Source organism: Pithys albifrons, chromosome 10 (genome assembly GCF_047495875.1).
Source record: "Pithys albifrons albifrons isolate INPA30051 chromosome 10, PitAlb_v1, whole genome shotgun sequence".
Classification (NCBI taxonomy): Eukaryota; Metazoa; Chordata; class Aves; order Passeriformes; family Thamnophilidae; genus Pithys; species Pithys albifrons.
Window position 1 is genome coordinate 19,395,039 of NC_092467.1, and position 25,466 is coordinate 19,420,504.

Sequence of the window (25,466 nt, forward strand, 5' to 3'; positions counted from 1 at the left end):
TGCTTTGCACACTGCAGGCAAAATTAACTTACGGATTACTCTTTACATTACATTAGAAATTAAGTTTTCCATTTTCATAATTTCTGACTGGGTTTCAGACATTTGTGACAGATGGATTGGAGTGGTTTTCTTTAAAGTCCATTGTTGCTTGATGAGCATGAATAAATCACCATGTCTTGCTTCTCATATTGTCATAATCTTCTCACCTGTGATTTTAGAGAATAATGGCATTGCTGCTCTGATGGAAAATCGGAGTCACCCTATATATCCATGTACTAGAATTATTTTTCTTTCTTATAGTGCCTACTTCTTCCTGTTATTTTTTTGAGGATTGGAGGATTTAGCATTTAAGTGCAGTACATATTCAACCTTTAATTTACATCCTGTCCATGAAATCAAAGCAATTCTTCAGATTTTCACTGTTTTGTGTCCTTTTATTGCTACTAAAAATTAATTTGTAGCTCTAATTTTACATACAATGTTTTCCTAATACTTCATGAATCATTCACACCTGCATGCGTCATTCACACACCCACTGAAATTTGTGAGCACTGCAAAGCTGGGTGTTGCTACACCTCTAGAATGACCTGCATGGTATTTCTTTTGTCTGGGTAATTGCTGGTTTAAACATGGATGTGTTGACTGATATAAAATATTTAAAGAGCAATGTTCAGAGTATATGCCTTATGGTATGGTATTATATAATTATTATAGATGAGATGTGTATGCATTATAGAAGAGACTGTATTAGCAACATTACTTTTGTTCCTAGTCTGATGAATAGCTCAGCTTGCATCTTAAACTCTTCTATTTTTTCCCTTATGTTAGGCGAATTTATCCTCCTGATGATAAGACACTTCTTGAAAAGTATGACAGTTTGTTAGCCACTGCTTTCCAGACGTTTCTTGCTGGAAGAGCAGCTTCACTTCAGCGGGAAATGAATAATCCTTTAAAAAGAATGAAGGTACTGAAGTACATGAATGATTGGCTTTAGGAGTTACTCACCTTTGAGTTCATGATCTTGTGACTTTGTTTCACGATAATCATGTGTGATGGCTAATAAATAGCATTTGATAATATTTCCATGATTTTATTATTATTCTCTGTACAGCTTGTGGGCCAGATCCTTGAATCTGGATGAACTGCAGTGGACCCAGGGTGGAGACAGGCTAGATGGCTTTAAGCTACTTTACTCTATCCCTGATCCTCAGCCTTACCCCTGGCCAAACCAGAGGTTGGCAGAAACTGCTTTTGAGCTGGTAATTCCCTCCTTCTTCCTCCAGAAATGTTCCCAGCCTATTCATCGACTTGTATGGTCTGGAACAAGAGAGATCCTAAAACTGGCTCCACTAGTTTAAGGCATCCAAAAGCTCTGCCTGATTGCCAACTTATTTAGTCAGAGACAGTAGGAAAATGGCTATATTAATAACCAGTTAACGTGATTTAATTTGAAATCTGATGATTTTGCACCTTTGTAGTTGGCATCATCCAGCAGTTTTACAGGAATCTTTGTTCAACCCATTCTTCAGACTTTTACCTTTAGTAAATGTTAAGACTTGACTTTAAATTTCAATTTCATTTTGCTTGCAAGGAGAGAGGCATGCATGAGAAGAAATACTTATATTTCTTCCTGTGGAGGAATTCATAGTCTTATTTCAGGAATTAGTAATGAGAGTATTTTCAAATTCCAACCACTTGGTCCTTGAATTTTGGAAGAACAGGATATGTCCTGCTTTGAATTAATTTTAGTGAAATTCCTGTTTCTAGGAGGAGGACATTTTGGATCTTCTGGAGCAGTGTGAAATAGATGATGAAAAGCTAATGGGAAAGTGCAGCAGACAGCGAGGACCTAAGGTATTTGACTTCCAGACATCAATTTTTTATTTCGCTCTGTAGACAGATATTCTGTGAATTTTAAGTGGAGAATTTAGTCAGTTGATCCTGGTGGAAGTTTTCGTCCTCAGACTGCCATTAAGTTTTTTCTTTTTTTTTTAATTTAAGTATGGAGAGAAGCATCACTACCATTTGTCCAACTAAACCCTATTAAAATTTTAAGTGTATATGAGGTCCTTCTTTCCATCTTTAAACTATTTTGAGGAATTACCATGCATGGCAACAACTGTTGTACAAGAGACTGCTTGATTTCAGTGTGTGAAAGGATTTTTATGTCAACAGCCTATCTCAAAAAATGCTTACATCTTTAATTGATTAGTGCCAAAATTAGGAATTTTGAGATCATGAGATTAAAAAGCACTGTGGAAGGTCAAAGAATTAATTCTAATTTTGATGTGTCTTGTAGCTTGCTCACTTGCTAAAAGAGTTGTACAGTGTATCTTGGAACCTGTTTTGTATCCAAAACCTGCTTTTAATGTGAATGTATATGACTTTTAGCTTAATGCTTTCTGATTGTGTGCATAGTTCATGTGAGTCTTTGCCTTAAATAATCTGCATATCTCTGTAAGGCAGTAAAGATAAATAGTTTGGGCTTGGCTAGAATAAATTTTCTTATATCCTGCAAATATTTTAAGTCAAGTCTGCTTAGAAGAGCCTACATCTATGTTCCTGAGCTATGATGGCTTTGGTTATTGATGCATGTAAATTTTTTTATAGTGTTTTATGTTTCTGATGACATGGTCTATGAATCTGTGAATCTTAGTACCAAATGAATGCTGACAATTGTTATGAGCTTGAAGAGGTACTCTAGATAGGTGCGAGAATCCAAAGAGCTGCATCTTATTACAGGCATGCATACTGGAAAGAGGATCTACATACCCAATCTGGTATTAAGATAGATTTGCAGGGACCTCATTACAAATATGGGGATTTTGTGAGCTAGTACTTTAACAGCAGTGGATACATTTAAAGAAAAAAAAACCCAGTCCACCCAAGCAACACAATCCACATTCTTCAGGGATTCTTTTCCCTGAAGTTTTGTTTTCAGTTCTTTAACAAGGGGTCACTTAATTCAAGTTGAACATCTTGGTCACGTTTTTTCCTTTTTCCAGGAGTGTCTTTTCCCAGCAGCCCTGAGACAGCATCTTTGTCTGTATGCACACAGACCTGATCTCTTCTATCTCTACACTGGTTGCGCACAAGGCATTCCCAAGCTGGAGGCCATGAACATTTAAAAGGATACTAAACCCAAATGGAGAAACCTCTCTCAATTAGTTTTAAGATTAATTTTGATTAATTCATGAGTCAGACTATATGCTACAGTCTGTTTTATTTCAGCCAAATGTTCTTCATAGCTTACAAGCTGCTCTCAGTACAATATTGCTTGCACTTAGAGGAGAAAGAAAAAATTGCTTATGACCAAAATTTCCATTTTTTTTGCCATAAAATGGATGAAATCAAAAGGAAAAGCAGTGAAACTAGCTTATCTAGGGAGATTGTGTCTTTTCCTTGCAGTGTGCACACTGATTTCTATTCTTGCATTTTTTTTATAATCCTGATACCCTTCTCAGTCATTTAAATTTTGCCTACAGTAAAGCCATGTGATCAGACTTCCCTGGTTACAAAATGTCCTATGCACTCCCTTTGAAATACAGATGCCCGTGGTGGATGATCCTTGGATCTTTCAAGAAAAGAGCATTGCCTCTTTCCTGTTAGGGGTAAGGTGCATGTGGCCAATGGTATGCATTTAATTGGTCACCTCTTTGTGAAGGTGCTGCTATGAGATGTGTAGTGTCTAAATGCATATTATATAGAAATCTGGTGAGTGGGGCAGGCAGTAGAACTTACTATTGCCTGTCAATCTGTCAGGAAAGATAATTATTCAGCTGTAAAATTCATCTTCTTATAACCATAAAATCCTACAAATAAAGAACTATTTGCATATTAAAAAAGTAACATACGCAAGATTTAACAGAAAAAACCAAAATAATCATGGGACCAATCCTTTTCACATCATGTCACCCAACATGAAAGGTTCTTTTAGAAAGTCATAAAGTTTGCCCCCCCCCCCCTTACAATTCAGTGGCTGGCCTGCTGACAGTACCTACTGTTAGGAGGCCAGTTGCACTGCCTTGGGTGAACTCTCTTCCTTGGAAAAAAGAACAATCAGGACTCAGAAAACTCTGTACAGAATATCTGGAATAGTTAGGGGAGACACATGCTTTCCTCCTCATCCTCCTTCATACATAGAAACATATATAAATATCTCCATTTGCACATACGTATCTATATATATGAATGGTAGAGAGGGGCATGTGTATAAACAAACTTTGCATGTAACAACTATTCCATAATTGCCAGGAATTTCAGCCTTATTTTTATTTGAACATGATTAGGAATTCAGTGTAGGAAAACCAAGATAAAGAATTTCTCAGAATGAAGGCATTTTTTTCCTGCAATTAAAATGTTACCAAGTTCTGTGTAAATTGAGAAATGCATTCTGGAAATGTCCAGCCTCTTTGTAGCCTCTAGAGGTCTCCTTACACCTACATACTGCCAGTGTTACCCGTGTATCATATTGTACCCATGTGTGCAGGATGAAGGGCTAAGAAAATAACAGATATTATAGAGGAAATGAGCAATTATTTTTATTTTAAATTCTTTTGCTATAAGATCAGGTGAGTTTAATCACAGACAAATCAGGTTAGCATAATGGGAAAATCAAGGTGATTGCTACGCAATCAAATATCTCTTACTTCAGAGGTTGATTTAAACCCAAATCTAGGTATCATTTGTCATTATTGTTTTTCATAATTTCTTTGACTTTTCTTTTTATTCTTCTTTCTTAATTGATGTGAAGTCTTGGTCAGGATGTTCTTATAGTTTAGTGTAGAATGTGTGAGGAACATGTAAGTGGAAAGAGATCTACCTTAAAGCCCATGTGAATTTTGATGAAAAATATTTATTATACCTCGCATAACTCGTCGGGGATGTCTGATCAATGTATCTCCATCATGCACAGCATTTTGTGATTAGGACAGCTATTTTTTAGAAAGCAGTAAGACACCACACTTTGCCCTTTTGGCAGATAGATAAATACATATCAGTGTATTCTTTGTGTAACAGCCACCGTCAGGGTTTTCCTCAATGGAATATTCTTCTTTAACTTCTCTTTATCTGGTCAAACATCATGGGATTGCATAAACATACTGTTGCTTTTTAGTTAGAGGCAGAAATCTTCCCTGATTTGTCTGTAATGGAAGTTTAGGTAGCATATGTTTAGTAATAAAGTGTATCTTGCAGCAACGGTATGTTTTGTGGCTTTTTTTCTGTTAGCTTTCTTAATAAATCTAGGTGCATTACATTATGCTAATACATTAGGAAAATTTAAGTTCCTTCCAAGAGTTCTTCTATTTCACTCTGACTTCAAGTGTATTAAAAATTATGAAATTAATTTTTTTTAATCTGAGCTTTAATTGCAATCCATTAGATGACTAGGAAGATGATGCCATCAGCATAGCTTCCTATAGCTGAGAGTTACTGGAAAGAAAATGTGTAGGAAAAGAAGGTGAGCAGGTAACTCTTAGGATAATAGAGGTAATGGAGGATATTGCATTTTGCATGTCAGATCGATGGCAGATGGAAAAAGAAAAATTTTCATTTCTTGTTTCTGTTCTTACATCAGTTTTTCTGTCTCCTACTCTTTGATTTTTGTCTTGCATTATCCTTGAAAGTAGCTCAAGATTAATTAGTCAATGACACTGAAGCCCATGGGCATATGGGACACCAAGAACACCCATCACAGCTTTCTATATTCTTCCAGTTTCTGCTCTGCAGGATGTGGATTAATCACTTTCTTTTTCAGAAGTAGAATAGCCGAAGTTCCCTGACATATTTTTTACTTCATGTTGATAATTGTAAAACTGTAACTTCAGTTATTGCAAATATTACTGAAGGACCTAAAATGATTGTAAATGGTATTCTGTATCACTTTACTCATGATTTCAAACTATAATTCAGTATGTCTAGTAGTGCAAGCCATATGTGAAATAAAATAATTCCCCCCCTTACTATATTACACTGCTCTTCATGTGAAAAAGATTAGGATTACTGTGGAGTGAATTTAATGAAATATTTAAGCATTTATTCTAAAATTTAGGACAAACTTCCAATCTAATTTGAGAGGGTTTATAGCTGTGCAGACCCTACATGAATCTGCCTGAATCAGGGACTTTTTTTTCTTTTTTTCTTTAGCCCTTGTGTTCAATGCCAGAAAGTGCACATTCCTTAAGGAAACATAAGAACCACAGTAGTGGCAGTAGCTGTGATAGTGGTAGTAGTGTGTCAGAATCGGGAGAAGAAACTGAAAAGGAAGATCACAATGAAAAAAAAGAGAAAAAAGTTTCGTACAATCTTGAAGAAAATAAGTACAAATCTTTGGAACGATCAGGTAAGTTAAATAATCACTTTTCCAAGTAAGCCCTGCATTGATGATGAATTATATGAAATTCTTGAGTATTTTAGAATGTATCAAATTTGTCTCTTAGGGTTAAACACTGGTTTGCTTGTTTCATTTTCTTTAAAATATTTTCTAAATTAAAAGATATAGCATGTTATTTTTAGTGGTGTATTGTCTCAAAGAATTTCATAAAGTAATTGCACTTGTGTAGTGCTGTTTCCAAAATTTTGCTTTGGGTAGCATTTATTTAGCAGAAGACTGAATAAAAAGACTACAGCTATTCAGGAGCAGATGAGGGATACCAGATCTGCAATATGGGTTCCATAGAGGAAATTTTCTCTCCTGTCTCCATATTCTTACACTCAGGAAACCAGGCACAGTAGTCACATACTTTATGACCTATACTGCACGTGCCCTCTCTTGTAAATCTCATGGATGTTATAGAGGACTGGTGGTCTACCTGATTAAAGCTGAATATGGGAAAGAATTAAATGTTCTTACAGAGCGTGGAAATTATGTATTATCAAGGGATCTGACATGACTGACTGCTAGGTACATAGTTGTTAGCATATGGTGTAGTACAACATGTGCACACATGTTGATCATGTATGTTGTTAGTTATGAAGACTGAAAAATGAGTGTTAAGAGAATAATAAGTAATTCCACGATTCATTTAATTTGTCTGCAGGTAGAATGAACTGGAAATCTTCCAATAAAAATGTAAAATCTCCATCATATTCATCCCCCACATCATCCACAGGTCCAATAAGGCGTTCTGTGAGCTGCCCTCGTTCGATATCAATATTCACTATGCAGTCACAGGCAGCTGAGCAACGTCCCTGTTCAGCCAAAGCATCTCTGCAAATCCAGCGTACATCCTCAGTGAATAGGTCTCATTCTTTAAACCGTAGCCCATCTTCGGCCAGAGTCTCTCAGACAGCCACCCTGGGAACTATGAACTCTTCAGGGGTGAGTTAAAACAGCAGGTGCATTCAAAATGCGTTCCATTTCTCTAAAAGTCAATAAATACATTACTAATTTTTACAATGTCAGAAAAGCTGAGGTACTCCAGTCAAGGTTATTTTGACAGATGCTTGGGAATATAAGATCTCTAGACCTGTATGTGACTCAGAGTGAGTGCTGACCGTAATGTTTCAGTGTTCATGGTGCAGCAATAGAGATGTTACATTTTGAGAGAAAGGAAACCTTAAGAGTTTTTGTGAATTGGAATCCTCTCCTGAACAGAAGATAGAAAGGGTCGTTACCCCTTTCAAAAATTTTCTGTGATTTGTTTGGGGACTTCTGATTCTGAAATAAGGATGCTCCTACCTTCAACAGTTTTACAGTAACAAAAATACATCCATATTTCAAATCCAGTATATACTCCAAGGGTAAATACGTTGAACCACAATAAACCATTAGTAACACTTTGTACAGGTGTCCATTGTAGAAGAAGGTGTAATTAATTTTCAGTCTACTGTACCTATTTTTTGCATATGCTATCCCACTACTTCTGAAGTGAACAATTGAAAATTTGTATAGTGCTTGTTGTCTTCAGGATTTGCCACCAGAATAACTGCCTTGGAAGCCATTTTCTTTCTTTAAAAGGGAAGTTAAAGCTTCTTTCATTTTGAAACCTCTCCTTGAGACAGATAAGCAACTAGACTAAATAATTAATAGATCAGATTAAACACTTTTAGCTGTTTAGAATTTGTGTGGTTAGTTTTTTCACAATGTTCTTCTGAACTATATATATTTTTTCATTTTGTTACCAAACTGTCATCATCTTTGGCATCTCCTTCACAGCCCAGGCATTTCTTGTTTTGTGTTTGCATGATGGACCACATGTTCACTTATCCCCTGGCAGCGTTTGCAGGGCTCAGTCTCCAGCCTCATATTGCACTGCATGCAATGAGTATTTCCACTCATGCTTTGATGCCTGACCTATATATTTCATGACCCACATAATTCATCTGGACATGGGGCAAAACAAATGGGCACTTTTAACCTGTATTTGCAGCCTTTCTGTATTGTGGTGAGCTTTGATTGTAAGAAATCCTTTTCTGGTGCTAATTAACTTGCTTCATAGTATTTACTATCTCTAATCATCATTTTTATCCAGAGAACACTCATTGTCTGTTTTGCCTGTGAGGCTCTGTCTAAATGATGAAAAAGGATCCTTTTAAAATTGTTTGCTGACATCTTGTGAAATACTCCTTAACATGGCTTTCCATCTTTAAAGTCAGTTAATAGAATTGGAAAGACATTAAGATTGTGTCTTCACAACAACGTGTTAAAGGTATTTTTCATCGCATTAGCTATCTCAAGTTTAAAAAGTACCCTTTTATCATCATGATGTACTCTGAGAGTTTAATGAGACAGGGCTAATATAGATTTTTCTGTTCACATTAACTTTATATAAAATATAAATTACTGAAAGATTAAGAACAGTCTCTTACCATCTGACGTTAGAAATGGGCTACTCACTCAAATTAACATTAGTAAGAAACCATACTCTCTTTTTCATTGAGAAAGCTCCACCACAGAAATGATCTTGATATGCAGAACAATTACATTGGATGACAGAGCTTAGGTCATACTTCCTAAAAATAATGTTAATAAAATTACTTACAGAATGGATAAGAACTACTCATAATTTAGCACTGTATTCTGAATGGAACTCTGCTCATAATTATTTTTGCAACTAAGAATAATATAATATATATTACTGCTAGAATAAAATTAAAATTGATAAACTGTGACTTCCTAAGAAGAAATCATTTGTGCATGATAAAGTGTTAGTTTATCTATCCTTTGGGCAAAAAGGAGCAGTATATTGCCATTTTTGGAGGGTGCTGAGATCCAAATGTTCTAAATGTATGAAAACAAAGTTTAGAATGAGTAATTTGCAGTTGGGAATTACAGACATGTTATTATAGCACTTATAAACAAAAGTGGATTTGGAAATATTTGCTATCTTATTATTTCAGCCGCATTAATATGTATCAAATAGCACACTATTTTTTTGTGCTTGAAAGTATTTATCCCTCATTTAAGAAAAAATATCCTTAAGTGTTGTGGTTTTTACAAGATACAAAGATTTAGAAATGCCTACAAATTTTGAATTTCACTCTTGAAAAAAATTAAAATGCAGAAGTATGTTAAAGAAAGAGGTTCAGAAATAATTCTATCTAGTGTCTTATGTTTTAAAGAAAACCCCTAAACCCTCCAGAGGAGGTCTTTTGCAGACACTCTAGGTATTCAGATCAGCATTGGTATAAAACCCATTGATATTTTAAACAAAATTCTGGACAACAGGAGGCACTGTCAGACCCCTTACTGACTGGAACAAAGTGTCCTTACTTTGTAACACTTTCTGAAATCTTAGCGCAATGATATATTGTCATTTTCTCTTCAATTGTTGAAGTCAAGAACCAAAATTATTTTTTTTGTGGCTAATAATATTTTTCATTATGTTGAATTTAAATTCAAAGTCTGTTATCTAAATTTCAAATTTATACTTTAAATTGTGGGCATCATAAATATTGAACATATATTTGTTTATTCTCTTTCAAACAAACTTATATTTGAACTGTTTTTCTTGAATTTCTTTACAACTCTAATGCTGATGCATTAATCTATGAGACGTGTATATACTATTTGTGTTAGATACTACGTTAATAATATATTTTATATCACCCTATTTATATTTTTTCTGTCAACCAAACATCTTTGTAATGTGATTTAATTACGTGCTTGAAACTTTTCCTCTGCTTTGTATTCATTTTTAGAGTGAGTCTTTGCTGCAACAGAAAACGAAAGAGCAAGAAGTTGCTTTGACAAAAGAGACTCTCCACCTTATCAATGACATGAGAATCAGGTTCCCAGGAAAAACAGATGAAGAATCTGAATTAATTATAGAAGATGTAAGTATCCATAAATTAAATAAAAGAACAGGCTAGACACTGTTTAGGCCACTGAAATGAAGGAAAGTGAAAAGCTCACCCTATGATTCATGAACTCTCGTGGCCTTAAAACTTCCAAAACTCAGGATAATTCAAAAGATAAAGTTTGGAGCTTTGCATACTTTCTGACCTTAAAAGAGCAGCACTGAAAGCATTCCTATGTCCTTATAAAATATATGACAAACAATCAGGAAGGTTAGGAAAGTTAGTTTTTCATTGTGGAGAAAGTTCAAACTTTTAAGTAACCCAAGAAGAATGTTACAATTAATATTTCATCTGATATTGTTAAAACAGATCCTGACATGTTTAACTTGCTTTCAAATATGCATAATAGACAACTCAGAATAGTATGCTGCAAAGGAGACTGGAATTTTGCTGGTCATAAGGAACACCAGTCACACACTTTTTGGCTCTTCTAGTCTACCAGCTTAGCCTTTCTCGTATCCAACATTGTCCTGAGCCTTGGAGTTTATCAAAGATGTGTGAAAGAATGCCCAATTAAGGGTCAATTAAAGACCAATATTTAAAATATCTAAGCAGAGATTACATGCTATCTGAATGCCTTTTAAGTATTTAGTGCAAAGAAGGTTGGAAAAGAAAAATATTAAAATAGAAGTTCTTTTCTCAGTTTAGAAGAAAAATGAACAGATCTAGTAATTTAAATTCACACCTGTATCCCAGTGTAGTAAACACAGTCCACGGTGGTTCATTCATCTGATTCATTATCTGACCTGATACGTCCTTTGCTCTTTGAGCTTTCAAAATTACGTATCTAGCAATCTCTGCAGCTACACTGGAGTGGAAAGGAATTCTCCTCTAGTGATGGTTGGTTTGGGTGATGCTGTAAGATAGCACTCATAACCATTATATTGGCATTCTCATCTTAGAAGCAGAACTAAAATGCTTCATTAAATTTTGTCTTTGATACATGTGGGAGTGTGTGTGCATTTATGTACGAGTGGGAGCATGTGCTCCATCTAGTGGTGCTTCCTCATACCACTTAGCGTGGTTCTAAATGCACACATCTCTGCAAACGTTCCTCCATATAAATTTTCAAATATTTTTCTATTTCTTTTAGGGAAAATTTCTTCTCACAAGAGTCTTTTAGATGCTCACATTTTTAAGTATTACAAGTGCCCATGAATGAAATACCAGCTTTCAATTGTTTTCATGTGTATTTTTTTATCTTGTGTTTTACGATGACTACAGATTATGGATAATTGGAAGTATCATAAAACAAAAGTGTCATCCTATTGGTTGGTAAAACTGGATTCAGTAAAGCAACGAAAAGTAAGTGACATCTGAAGTAGATGCATAACAATATTTCTACAGGTGTTTAGAAGTAGCTGGGAATGACGTGGGATGCTAAAATACTGGCTATCAATACTAATATATATATATGAATTAATTCTATTGTAGGAAATTATGCTGCTCCATATTTGTAGAAGCATCATTATCCTGGATTATAATTATAAACCAATTTCTTAAAAAATTAATTTGGTGAAAGAAAAGCAAACATAAATGATTAGCGCTTAAATACCCAATTTTATCCAACATTCTTAGAAGTGTATTGACTCAGCAAATTTGATTCATAAGGGCTAAACCAGTCAGCAGTTTCAGACTAGGCATATTAAAACTCCATTAGAGTTAGTGATATTGCACTTGGCTATTTGAGTTTTTGACCCACAGTATTAGAATAGAGCATATTAAATAAAAAATGGGCCTGCCAAGCAAAGAGTTTTCTCCTTTAAGCATTATTTCACAAGGCCTACACTAAAGGGAGGTTCTGCCCTTTATGTGAGTGGCAGTCATGTTAAACCAAGGGCACATGTACACATCGGGATGATACAGATTGATCCAGGTGGTTATTCGCAAAAACTGCACAACCAGAAATGTGGACTTTTTGCTCTCTTGTGAGGACATCTTTTACAACTTAGGAGACTCATAATTCCTGAAGCACTAGTGAGCCCTTCATCTTTGCTTGCACTGGAAATGATTTGCCTTTTTTTAAAACTGCTTTTAACCTCAATCCCTTCAAGCAATCAGATAGTTATTCTTAGAAGGGTAGTTTATAAAAACGGATTAACTTTGACAATGACATTGCAGCTGAGAACTGCCAAATCAAATCTTTTGTTGATTTGAAAGAAGTATGTTTTATATTCTGATGAGGTGGGTGAAGGAGAAGTGAGCACAAGGTGGAGAATATTTATGCAAGTAAGGAATCTGTCTCAAAGGTACCTTTCACAACTTTGTGAAATACAAACAGAATCTCAGTCCTCTTCACTATACTTACTGGGAAATTCTAACACACAGAAAGAAAATATCTGGGCAATATATGAATTTTCACAGTGTTCATCCCTGACAGCTGTATTTGCTTAACAATTATTCAACATGGTGTAGAAAAATTAAACTTCTACTTATATTCTTAGAGTGTAATATTCTAGCATTACAGCGCAGGTACAGGAGGCACTCAGAAGCAAGTTGAGAGTAAACCAATTAAATCAATACATGCTCAAAAGAAATTTAAATTCTAAGACTTTCAAGAAAAAGAGACTTTTGTATGGCAGAAGTTATGACTGCTTCATGTTACATAACTTTACGTAATTTCTTTAGAAGTGTTCTGATGCTTACCAGAGTGTTTTGAATATACTTTTTCATAACATCTTGTTCTGTTACACCTAGATAATTGGTTTTGTTAAAGTAAATGTTGTAAATTAAACAGAAAGATGAAGGCAAGCTAGGGATATTAACTTAGAAAAATGAAGCGGTATGTTTCGTGAAATTCCAGCCCTTGTGCAACGCCTTGTCTCATCTTAAATGGATGATTGAGGCTATTTTTGAAAATTAAGGACAATTAACTGGTAGCTTTCCTGCTCTGTCATATTGGCAATATCAATGTAGTTAAAACAGCAAGAATTTTTTTCTTCCCAGAGTACCTGGCATTCTGTGGCTTGCACTAAGATATTCAGATCTTAGTTTTCTTCAGCTCCAGGTGCTAAAGTAAAAGATCTAAATTGGCATCCTTTTTCTTAGCTCATGTCTGTTGGACTAGTGAGAGAGTCTATACAGGGTGGAATTGTTTGGTTTCATACGGGGAGATTAATCAATGTAACATTGCAAAGAAATGTACGGTTGATCCTTGTGTGGTTTAGGGACTTGGTTCAAATGGGTATATACAACCATGGATACCTGCCAGTTGTGTGGGAAAGCCTTAGACGGTGAGACACAAGGCAAAGTACTTGAGATGCATGAAGACAATAGGTTAATGCTGCTACGGAAGTGTCTGAAAATCTGGACTTGTTCCATAGGCATGGGACAGGCCAAAACCTGGGTATAGCTCCTGCGTTCACTAAGAAAAGATAAGCATTCTTAAGTTATAATTTCTTACTCTTTCTATCTCATTCTTTGGGAGGAGGAGACCTTGGGTGGGGTTTTTAATGCATTAGACACCTGCATTCATAAAGACTTCCAACAGAGAGGACAGTATTGTATTTGTATTGGATTATTATGTACATGGCATTAGTACGAGACCTATGCATGCAGGCTAATTCTGGGTCTTCAAAGAGAACTTAAATAACGTGGAAAAACTATATTTCATCAAGGCTGTCATTATTAGGTATCTCTAGATTTTCTGCCCATTAAGCATTGCTGCACAGCTTACTTGTGCTATTGCAAGTATTTTAGTTATTTATGCTTTGTTTCCTTCATTGTGTCCTATCAGGCTATTTATAAACAACAGTCTGTTATGCAGAACTAAAAAATTGCAATTCTACACCATGCTTTCATGCTTCACTGTTCTAATAAATCTCTTTCACCTTTTGAGAACCATGTTTCACCATGTGAATCAGTTTGTCATATAGATCTGAAAGTTTCTTGGGAAAGCACTATACCTTCTAATTCACAAAATCTTATACCAAATCTTATACCTCCATCTGTTTACCACCTACTTGAGTCTGATTGGTTTTCGGAAGATGATGTTATGCCAGTGAGGCAGAGGGAGTGTTTCATTTAGAAGAAATTATGTTGACTTAACTGACTTCTTTGTTAATGGGTTGCATGCACTCTAGGCTTTTCGTAGGACAGATTTGACACAGTTCAGAGTTCCAGTGTCAGGCCTAAGCACTACTCTGGTCACAGAACTATTCCCAGACTTACTGATAGTATCTAAATAGACAGATTCCATGATACTCTGGAATCTGTTCTCTCCAGTGATTATGATGGGAACATAGGGGACTGACATAAAAGAACATCCAGATATTTAAAACCAAGCAAGATGAATCCCACTTGCCTTCCATGCCCCAATTCAATGGGATGTGCAAAGGTGTATCCAAGAGGACTCTGACTCAGATGTGCAGCCGCCTGTAAGTGTGTCTGTGCTATACTGAATGCTGCAAAGTGTTTTTTCCTCCCACATCTTTATTTTTCACCTACATTTAAAGGTAGTCTGTATATAATAAATCCATGGCATTTCTATAATCATTGCTATTTAAAATATCAAGCTGGTTATTTTCTTATTTACTGATTTCACTACATTATGTCCTGCCAGGTAAACTAATATGGTTCCAGAACATTTTAGTTTTTTATAAAGTAGATGATATTTTAAAAGGAAGTGGGAAAAGAAAATAGATAACATTTGGGTTGTTAATTAAATTGCTTCTAGTCTGTATCCCTTGTGTTTCTTTTTAAACTTACTGTCATTTAAATGAACTAGTATTAAACAGCCTGAAAAAACTAGAAATTAACTTTTCTGTAATAAACTAAAATACTTTGATTTGGCTTTTCAAAATGTTATTGACAGAAAAAGCATATAGTAAAAGTTTGGTGATGAATGCACAGAAATGAAACATAGACATCTGTGGGAATTTATAGCTATGTAGTTATCTGTGTCTATGTGTGCAGTCAATCAGCCATCAGTTGGTATTTGGTTTTCCAATATGCCTTTGCTTTGATTTACTTGCAATACTCCTTCCTAGGTTTTGGATATAGTCAAGACAAGTGTTCGTGCAGTTCTACAGCATGTCTGGAAAGCTCCAGACATTGAAAATTTACATCTGTACCGTCTTTTTAACCGTGTCTTTAATCGCTTACTTTGGAGCCATGGTCAAGGCCTGTGGAACTGTTTCTGTAACTCAGGGTAAGCATGTATTTTTTTTCTTAGTCTTCTGCATAACTTCACAATTACAATCAATGCTGGCATACTTTGTTGCTCATTTTCATTCAAGAGAATGCTGTGATATATTGAACTTGTTTTAAAAACATCTATAGTATTAATTAAATCTAATAATCTAATAAAAAGCCAACCTTTTCAAAAATGGAATCCAACATTGATTATTGTATTTACAAATAAATAATCTGAGCAATAAAGCCAAATTTTAAAATATCTGAGCCCTAAGTCAACTCTTCTATGGGATGGTACATGATTTTAAGGCCAGACCACTGTGTCAAACATGGACTTGCTGTCAACAGAAATAATTGTCCATCGATCATATTGCACAATCAAGTAAAATACTTTATTTTTGATCTGGTGAGGACTCCGTGATTTCTTACTAATGTATGGAGACTAAAGTTACAGAATAACAAATTAAGCTTACTTAGGAAACAGTAATCTGAACCCTCTTGACTGCAGTATAACGGAGAATAAACTGAATCTGTGTAGCACACGGAGGAGGTTGCACAGGCACATTTATATGAAAGTTCATTAAAATTCACATGTATGTTTCCAAATCTCAGCCTTTATTATTAGGGTAACAGTATAGCACTATGTTCATAGTCAGCCATAGTTAGAGCAGGACATATATTATTTTTCATTGAAAAAATTCCTCTTAACTGTAGGAGAGTTATCATAGACCTCAAAGTCCAGGACTTAGGGAATTTATCAAGAGAGTTTCTTCTAAAGGATTTGTGAGATTTATGGATTGAATTACAATATAATTTTGTGTAGCACTGTGAATCTGTTGAATGAGTGTAATACTTAGAACTTCATCTTGCTACTTTCTACCAATCCTCACATGACTTCATGAGGAAAGAATGAAGACAATAGATTAATTTCCATATAAAAATACATGTGGAAAGTTCCCAGACAGGAAACAATTGAGAAAAATATATTAAAGAAAACAGTAGCTGTTCAAGTAGTACTATGACTCAATGATCTTAGAGGTCATTTCCAGCTTAAATGATTCTATAATTTTATAATTATTCAGTTTGGGAAATGAAACACTTTTTATGTATACAAACAATGCTTCTTAATTAATTGTATGAATAAAAATTAAGGAGAAATGCTTGCGTCATTTGAAAATTATGTTTGCAATGAAAATTCCGCAGGACTGAACCATTTCAGCTGGAACACATCTGGAGAAGCCAGGCTGACAAATCACTTAGCTGTACATACAGCTTATCTTTTAGTCACTAATGCTCAAATTCCATCCTAATTAGAGAATCATAGAATGTTAGGGAGTTGGAACGGCCCTTAAAGATCATCTAGTCCCAGCACCCCCTGCCAGGGGCAGGGACACCTCCCATGGGCCACGTTGCTCAAGGTCTTATCCAGTCTGGCTTTGAACGCTGCCAGGGTTGGGACATCCACAATGTCCGTGGGCAACTTGTTCCAGTGTCTCACTACCCTCACAGTGAAATGCAGCCTAATTTTAAAAATCTAACTAGGCAGAAGTAAGCTTGCTTGTTCTTTGATGTTGCTTTAAGGACCAACTTTCTACACCAACGTTGTTATTGCTGATCTCCGTGGACAAGGCAGAGTCATTTTGGATGCAATGTTGGAGCCAGATGCAGCAAATTTTCCTTTCTCTGTGAAGTGCTTCTTTCATACGCAAACAAAAACCCTCAAGTGTACAAACAATCTGTGCTACAAGATAGTAACTTCACTGAAAAGAAGGCTTCACAGGGACCATGCTGCCTTTTAAAATAGATGGAGATGGAATGATCTACAATTTGGTCAGAATTCTGCACAAACAGGAGTGTTGAGGTGTATGCAATGAACTATGATAGTCTTCTGTGCCTAAAACACACCTGATTTATATTAATGTGGTAGGGTTTGGTGGTGTTTTTTTTGAAAGAGAAATAGCTTTTTAATAAAACAAAAGGAATGTTTCTGTAGATGTACCTTTCAAGTTGCACTTAGTTGTAGAAGACCAATCCCATATGACCAGATGAAGTAATAAGTAGAATTTGAATGACTAAACTGAGAGACACTCCTCATATGTTTCTTTTTTTTTTAATAAGGAAGCAGAGCACATACTAATCTCCTGTAAATTTATTTCATATTTGTTTCTTAGAATCATGTATTAAGAGTATTATGCTATGAAGATATTGAGAAATAATTTATTACTTTTATTAATTTCTTTTTATCATATTTGCATTCAGGTGGTAACCTCTTAAAAATAATAAGTGGTTTTTGTTACTCCCATTGTCAGACACACAGACAATTATGTGACGGTAAATCCTTATGTGATAAACCTAAGCAATGACTCTATAAACACTTTAGGGAACAAACCAAGTGAAAAATGGCAGTGGACATTTCACATATGAAGATTATCTTCTGAATTTATGTTTTGGACTCAGCATCTGCCAGTATAGACCTATCTGTACATGGGCAAAGTCAAGCTTTTTCTCTCTTCCCTCGGCTGTTAAATCTGTTATAATGCAGTAAAGCTCTTAGGTTGCAATTTGTGACACAAAACATGAATTTGCGTCTTTTTCCATAATAGGAGCTCTTGGGAAACAATATTCAGTAAAAGCACAGAGGTGGTGACTCCTGAGCAACTCCAGTGTTGCCAACGAATAGTACAGCTTTGTAAACACTGCCTGCTGGTAGTTTACAAATATTCATCAGATTCAAGAGGCTCCCCAACTGGGTTTAGCCACCGCTGGGATGATACAAGGTATAAATTTGAATATTCTCCTCCTGTATTATAAAGGATAGTGTTGGAACAGGTTTCAGTCTATGTTGCTGCCACTACACTTTTCTTTAAGCCTGGTTCACTCTGTGTTTAAGGGGGAAAAAAAAAATCAAACTTCCCAACATTTTCCTTGCTCATGAGTTTCGGTCATTCCAATCTCATTAGCCCACTCATGAACTGCCACTAAAAGAAGACTGGATATACAGATCTTGTGTGAAAGTACACGTAATAAACTCTTGATTGCCTACTGCCTAATTAGCTGCAGCAAAGGCTTTCCATAAAGTGAACTGAAAATTTCCTTTCTTCCCCTTCTCAGATCCCTCAAAGTCACTGTTTCCAGATTTGCATTCCTAGAGGTATCCTAATATGTCAGATACTTCTGGCTTCACATTCGCAGTGGGATGCTATAGGGGCACAGCTCCAGCCAAGGGTCAGGTAAGTGCCATTTGATTTACTGTATTGCACAGTTTTGCAAAGTTGATTCCCGAAACCTACAGACTAAAAGTTTTATTATTTCATCTCACAGAGCATAAATATACTTTCAAACCTTGCAAAACAGCATCATATAGTAAAAAAATTATTTGGCACTTACCCGATTCTCCAGTGGCTGGTTTAGTTCTCCAACTGGACACAATAGAGGTTATAATATTGTCAGTACAGGGATTACTGGAAATGCTCCAACTGTGAAAGTCAATGATTTTAATAGTCATAGGTGGAGAATTAAATGTCAGTTTCAGATTACTTAGGTTGCAAATTCTATCCATAATGGCAGTTTTAATTATTGTGTATATAAACTTACAAATGCTTTGTTTATATAAAATATCTTACATATATTATTTCATAGAAGAGGTTTATGAGTTAAATGTTATATGAAAAGCAAATTTTTGATATATTATCTGTTAAACTTATTTTATGACTTAATTGATTACTTGATCTATCTCAGATTAGTTACTTGATACACTGAACCCGTTTGTTTTTGACATGTGGATCTTAAGACACTCTAACTTAATTTAAAACCAACCAGAAACTGAATTTGTTTGGTCACAGCAAAAGTAGAAGTATGTTAGCCACAAACCAAATCATGTTCAATATTAACATCTACTCAGCTATAAGCAGGAGTATGGTAAAGTCATTTGGATTAGCTAAGACTAGAAAATCTTCAACCTTGAAGTTTTTATTGCTTTTACTGTTAATACTGCAGAAAATTTTACATCATGACTAACCACAAACTGATCAGATTACTCAAATGTACTGCAGCTAACAGGCTTGCATTTGGAAAGCAATGAGAGGAATGATCCAAGAGAACTTTGTCTCCAGTTCCTGTGTTTCTCTGGGTGCTGAATGGAAGTTTGTTCATAAATTTCACAGGCTAGAGGAATTTAAGCCTTCTATATCTGAAGTATCAGTACTGGAGTGTCATGACAACTCTGATTGATCCGAGTTACGGTTTTTATATTAGTCTCCACAAAAGTTCCATCTATACATGGACACAACAACATGCCAGTTAACCATCATGTTCTGAATTTGTGTATTGAAATAAATGCTTTTGCCTATGGTCCACAATTGTAAGGGAATGAAATATTTTTCTAAAAATGGGAAAACCACAACACTATTTCACTCTTCACTGAGGTGTCTGTTTTTAATGAATCTGCACAGCTAATAATAGTTTTCTTGATTCACCATTAAATTGTTTGCAAGAAAAGATCATAGTATAATTTAATAAATGTATGAGAAGTCAATTTTTTCAAGACTGTAAAATCTAATTTGAAGAACTTTGTTTTTTCTGAGCACAAACCAATTTTTTAATTTACTTGTGTTTAGGAAACAAAGTTTGTGAAACGAAAGCTTTCAAATATTTCAAATAGGTACCTCATTAGCTGGGAAAATTTATAAAGGGAGAGAGAAAAAGATAATGAAAACCGAGAACAAATCAAATTTATTCTCAATCCTATTTTAACTGTAAATCCACTGTATGTCATGAAGAATACAAGGCTCCTGAACAAAAGCATTGATGTAAATGTTTATTAATGTCACTTTTTTCATGCAAAATTAAATTTAATGTAAATAAAACAATAAGAGAGCTCAAAAATATGCCAAAATATCTTTAAAAAATAGCTAAAATCAAAACTGTATAAAAATCAGTCTTTTAATATTTTCAGAAATTCACTTGTGTTATAAAACTAAAAAATCCCCAACGTAGTGAACTGTCAAGCTCAACATCAACCCATTCCAAGTCTGACTTTATTTTTTCACATGTTGTTTAATGATATATTGGTGATAATATTTTGTAATAACAATTTTTCTCCAGTTTAAATATACCTCACATGTATGTTTTCTCTATATAGTCTCTCAATGACACTGTGACACTGTTTCTATCCATGTGATCAGTCAGATCAGTCTTTTAACTTACTCATCATTAATCAACATGATTCACTAGAATTGTACAACAACTTTAAAGCAATAATTTATATAATGTGTTGTGTTAATACTTCCTAACATTGACATGATTAATTGTGAAATTCTAGTTTAGCATGGATGTTATTTTTGCACACTTAACTATGTTCATTTAATGACTTCTACACTAAGGTAATTATAACATGAGAATATTTAAGAATGAATATTAGGCATATGATAAACTGTTGTTTGTTGTATTATATGAAACACAAGCTATACAATTGCCTGAATTTAAAAGTTAAATAGTCAGTGATGTGAATTACTAGCTTGTAGTATCCTTTCTTCCTTTACTAGAATAGCGATGTTAACATGTCTGTTTTTAGAGAATTAGAGCAGGAAACCAAAGCAAAAAATGTTTTTTATTCTCTTAATAATTTTTTTTACAACTTTGTCTAAGCTGGTTAACACCACTTGCAGTTTTTGCCCAGTTTAAAGTAAATAAATAGTACTATAATAACAGAGGCCAATGATCGAAGTATTAATTTTTGCTAGTAGTGTTACGCAGGATTCCATTGTTTATTTATTAGATGACGTGAAACAGAAAAGACTAGAAGGATGTTTGATCCTCATACAACATGTTGAAATTTTGCTAGGGATTTCTGAGAGGTTAGATTCCTGTTCTGAGCTAGCTTGTGCCTATTGCCCTGTGTTTTATAAATAGTATTTACTGTAACCAGTTTCTTGCATACAAAAATTATAAGGTATGGTGCATAAACAACTAATTCTTTTGCTCTTGCATGTTGCTTTACCTATAAACTCTGCTGTATTTTTCATATCCTTTCTAGGTATTTATTGCCAGGACCTTCACTGTTCATCCTGAAACCATCCTCATGCAAACTTAGCTGCAGCTCATCTGGAATGCCTCGCCCTAACATTTTGTTCACACACAGATACAGTCACTTGTGAAGTAAAAGGAAACTTGCTGTTTGTAAATAATAGCACTCTTTTTTTTTCAATTTAAAATTTGTGATGGAGCTAAATATAAGCAATGTTATATATTTCCTACCATCATATTATGATAAAATTTAGCTGAAAACTTACTGTAAAAGCATAGCTTTTCTGGGAACATAATAAATCTTGTTAAGTTGTTTACACACACATGTGAATGTGTAGATCTTGCTAGGTTTATAAGTAATTTCTTCTTACTAGAAATGTTATTTTTGCTGCAGAATATATAAAATGGAATTGATCTTGAAGATTCTATTACAGTATTACATTATTTTGTAAGTATAATTCTTTGACTTGAAAATTATTTATTGTAAACTATATTATTTATTGTTTCAAATGTAAACGATCCTTTAACAAGGCAGATAATTAAAAAACTCTAGTAGAACAGTAAAACTGTAAAGGTCATCAAAAATAATCTGATCAGTTCTTGGACATGTTTAAAATAAACCCCAAAACTCTGTAAGCCAAACCTAAAGCAGACATATTTTTATTTCTCCTCTGAAATGACAAGATCTATGTAATGCTGCTATTTTTCTTGAAGGACATGATATAGTATCTTTTAGCCAAAGCAAAGGCATCTAGTACACAAACAGTAAAATATCAGTTAAGGCATTTACTTTCTCATTGGATTATTGTAATAAAATGGAAGGCAATGTTTGTTTCCAGATTTCTGTTCACATTACCTATATCCTGTGCCTTTAGGTTTCCTTTGGGAGCAAGCAGTCATCTTCAGCTCACACAAGCATGCATAGTGCATAGTTTTTCTGGTTTACTGCAGAAGTGGTAAAGCAGACATTTTAGGAAATACTGCAGCTGTAATGTATTATTTTAAACTAATTGGTTTGTTGTAGTTTTTAGCATGCAATCCAGTACCTACTGTAGAATGTATCCTTGCAATGGACAGTATTTTCTAGATTGCTGACACCTTTAAATGTTGGAAATCTAATGCATTTGAAAGCTCTTCTTCAGATCCAGCTTCCTGGGGCTGGCTGAAGGGCACAAAAATAAAACGAGCCAGAGCAGGAACTTAGTATTAACAAGATTTGTAGCCTGAAAACATCATTCAGGTCTTGCTACATGCAGCCATTCATGCCACTCAGCATTGCGTCATGTGAGCCTTATTCATTATAGAAATAATTATTAAACAAATCAGTTAATCTACATTTAAAAATTAAGTTTTTTTAACAAAGTAAAGACCAGAGTAGTTATTATTTACCAAAGACTTGTGTACTTATAGTCATTTAACCCTGAAATGTGTTTGTAAATTATAGATGTATTTCAGGTATACTTAAAAAAATTAATTTTGGGGCTAATTATCCTCAGGCGCTAGTATGTTGTTTTTTGATATCCAGCAATTTAAGACAAATTTAAGAGACTTAAGAAATTTGAGATTGAAGTTGTATAGATTTTTTTTAAAAATTTTAGTTATAGGATATATAAAACTGGGAATTTGGGTGAGATTTTTGATGCCTGTGCTGTAGTGCCTCAGCTCTAGAACTGCAGAATATATGATAACAAGACTGTTTGTAAACAATTAAACAACCCTCTTGAGACTAGCCAGATACAAGCAGTCTTTTGGTCTGGTAAAGTCTTTTTAATTTTTGTTGTAATACTAGTTCAGTAATACAATATGTTCACATTATTTGTATATCTCTTTTGGTCCATACAGTGACTATTAAAGCATACTCTGGTTATGTGTAAGACCTAATAAAAGCTCGAAATTTTCTCTTCATAGAGGAAGCTTCCACTTTATTCTATTTTTGGCCATAAGTACAAGATCAATTTCTGGCTTAGCTTGCCGACTCAAACAGAGCTTTAGGACAGGAGATTCATATGTCTTTTTTTTTCATTTCCCCCTTTCTTTCTCTTTCTTTCTTCCTTGCCTTTCCTTTCCTTCTTTCTTTCATCTTTCAACTTCATTATGATTTCTATTCTCGAATGTCAGTGCTGGGGTAGGTCAGTCTGTACAGAATAATACTCTGCCAGAAGAGAGAGGGGTATTAACCATACCAATGCAGTATGGACAGATCTAGGAAAAAAAATACATTTAGCATGTACAAAAGCGGAACAGACTGTGGTTTGAGTCTGACATTACTTAATATATTTGTATTTCTGATAACGTTTCCTGAAGTGGTACTGTTTTCCTAATAATGTGTGAATCGATCCCTTCAATAAACATCATGCAACGCGATGCTGCCACAGCTCCTCAGAGCCAGTGCGTGTGGTCTGCAGGTGAATTATGGGCTGCACCTGTAGCCCAACTCCAGGTGGCGCCAGGGGTGGAAGCATTTCCTCCTTTCCACTGCAAAACAGCAGCTTTTCCTTTGTGAGCCAATCAGTGGTCCTAGTAAATACTAACTAGTTCTGGTCTTGAGCTCCTCCAAGCTCTGTTGTGGCAGCACCCTCAGCCTGGTGACCAGCAGGTGTGCCCACTCCTCATCTTGGCCCTGGCATCCCGGCTTTGCTTGGGGAGCAACAAATTTATCACCCGTGCAGGTGAGAGCAGCCCCCCAAGTGCCTTTCATAGTGCAACACGATCTCGGGTGTATTTCCAAGTGCTGTGGGAGCTGTAACGAGAAGGAAAAGAACGTAGATAAATGTCACTAGAGGTTGATTTTTACACACCTAAGACAGGAGCGAACTAAGGTTTGGAGAGGGGTGTGGTGTGTGCTGCGCACCCAACCTCTCCCGGTGCCATTCCCGGCTCTCCGCGGGGCGCACGAGCGCACCCGAACCTTCCCGGGACCATTCCCGGCTCTCCGCGGGGCGCACGAGCGCACCCGAACCCTCCCGGGACCATTCCCGGCTCTCCGCGGGGCGCACGAGCTTACCCGAACCCTCCCGGAACCATTCCCGGCTCTCAGCGGGGCGCACGAGCGCACCTGCAGCGGCGGCCCCGGCGGGGGCGATGAATTCCCAAGTTTAAGTTTTATTAATGACGGGAGCTCCAGAAGGCCCGCGGGCGGCGGCCCTTTACTGAAGGCTTTTGATTTCCGGTTACGCCGTTTTTGTAATTATTTAGTGAGAGCAGCTGGCAGCGCGGGTAGTGCCCTTCCATGCTCCGGGAGCAGCATCCCGGGGCCGCCCTCGGGCGCTCCACCGGCCCGGCCGCCCCGAGGAGGCCCGCCAGCAGGCACCGCAGGGAAGGGGTGGGGTACAACAGGGCCAGGTGCCGAGTCCTGCTCTGCTGTCGCAGCAACCCCGGCACTACTAATGGCTTGGGAAAGCGTGGCTGGAGAACTGCCCAGCAGAGAAGGACCAGAGAGTGCTGGTTGTCAGCAGCTGAACACAGGCCATCATAGGCTGAGAACACTGGCATCCTGGCTTACATCAGAAATGCCATGGCTAGCAGGACTAGGACAGTTAATTGTCCCCCGTACTGAGCACTGATGAGGCCACATCTCAAGTAGTGTCCAGTTCTGGGTCCCTCAATTCAGGAGGGAGATTGAGGTGCTGGAGCAAGTCCAGAGAAGGGCAGTGGAACTGGCGAAGGATCCAGAGGGTAAGTACTGTGAGGAATGGCTGACGGAGTTGGGGGTTGTTTAGCTTGAAGAACAGGCAGCTCGAGGTGACCTTACCACTCTGTACAACTACCTGAAAGGAGGCTGTAGCCAGGTGGGCATTGGCTGCTTCTCCAGGAAACCAGTGACAGGATAAGAGGACACAGTCTTAAGCTGTGCCAGGGGAGGTTCAGGTTGGACATTAGGAAGAATTTCTTCACCGAAAGGGTGATTAAGCATTGGAGTGGACTGCCCGGGGAGGTGGTGGATTCACTGTTCCTGGAGGTGTTTAAGAAAACACTGGACATGGCACTTTGGTACTCTGGTCTTGTTT

General features: G+C 36.1%; 1 protein-coding gene across 5 annotated transcripts in view; it reads left to right on the top strand.

Moving 5' to 3' along the window:
* The window catches only part of TTLL7 (tubulin tyrosine ligase like 7), a 62,015-nt gene extending 38,649 nt beyond the window's left edge, over nt 1–23,366 (top strand). For 3 of the 5 annotated variants that reach the window (XM_071564834.1, XM_071564835.1, XM_071564836.1), the window contains 9 exons: nt 829–964; nt 1,768–1,854; nt 6,148–6,343; nt 7,041–7,321; nt 10,144–10,278; nt 11,527–11,607; nt 15,291–15,451; nt 18,039–18,212; nt 21,470–23,366. In XM_071564834.1, the coding sequence (XP_071420935.1) occupies nt 829–964; nt 1,768–1,854; nt 6,148–6,343; nt 7,041–7,321; nt 10,144–10,278; nt 11,527–11,607; nt 15,291–15,451; nt 18,039–18,212; nt 21,470–21,590 (1,372 nt within the window). In that variant the 3' untranslated portion in view covers nt 21,591–23,366. Of the gene's footprint in view, nt 1–828; nt 965–1,767; nt 1,855–6,147; nt 6,344–7,040; nt 7,322–10,143; nt 10,279–11,526; nt 11,608–15,290; nt 15,452–18,038; nt 18,213–18,546; nt 18,666–21,469 lie in introns of all 5 variants that reach the window. The other 2 variants (XR_011698610.1, XM_071564837.1) reach the window with 2 other exon arrangements.
* Nucleotides 23,367–25,466: the final 2,100 nt, after the last annotated feature.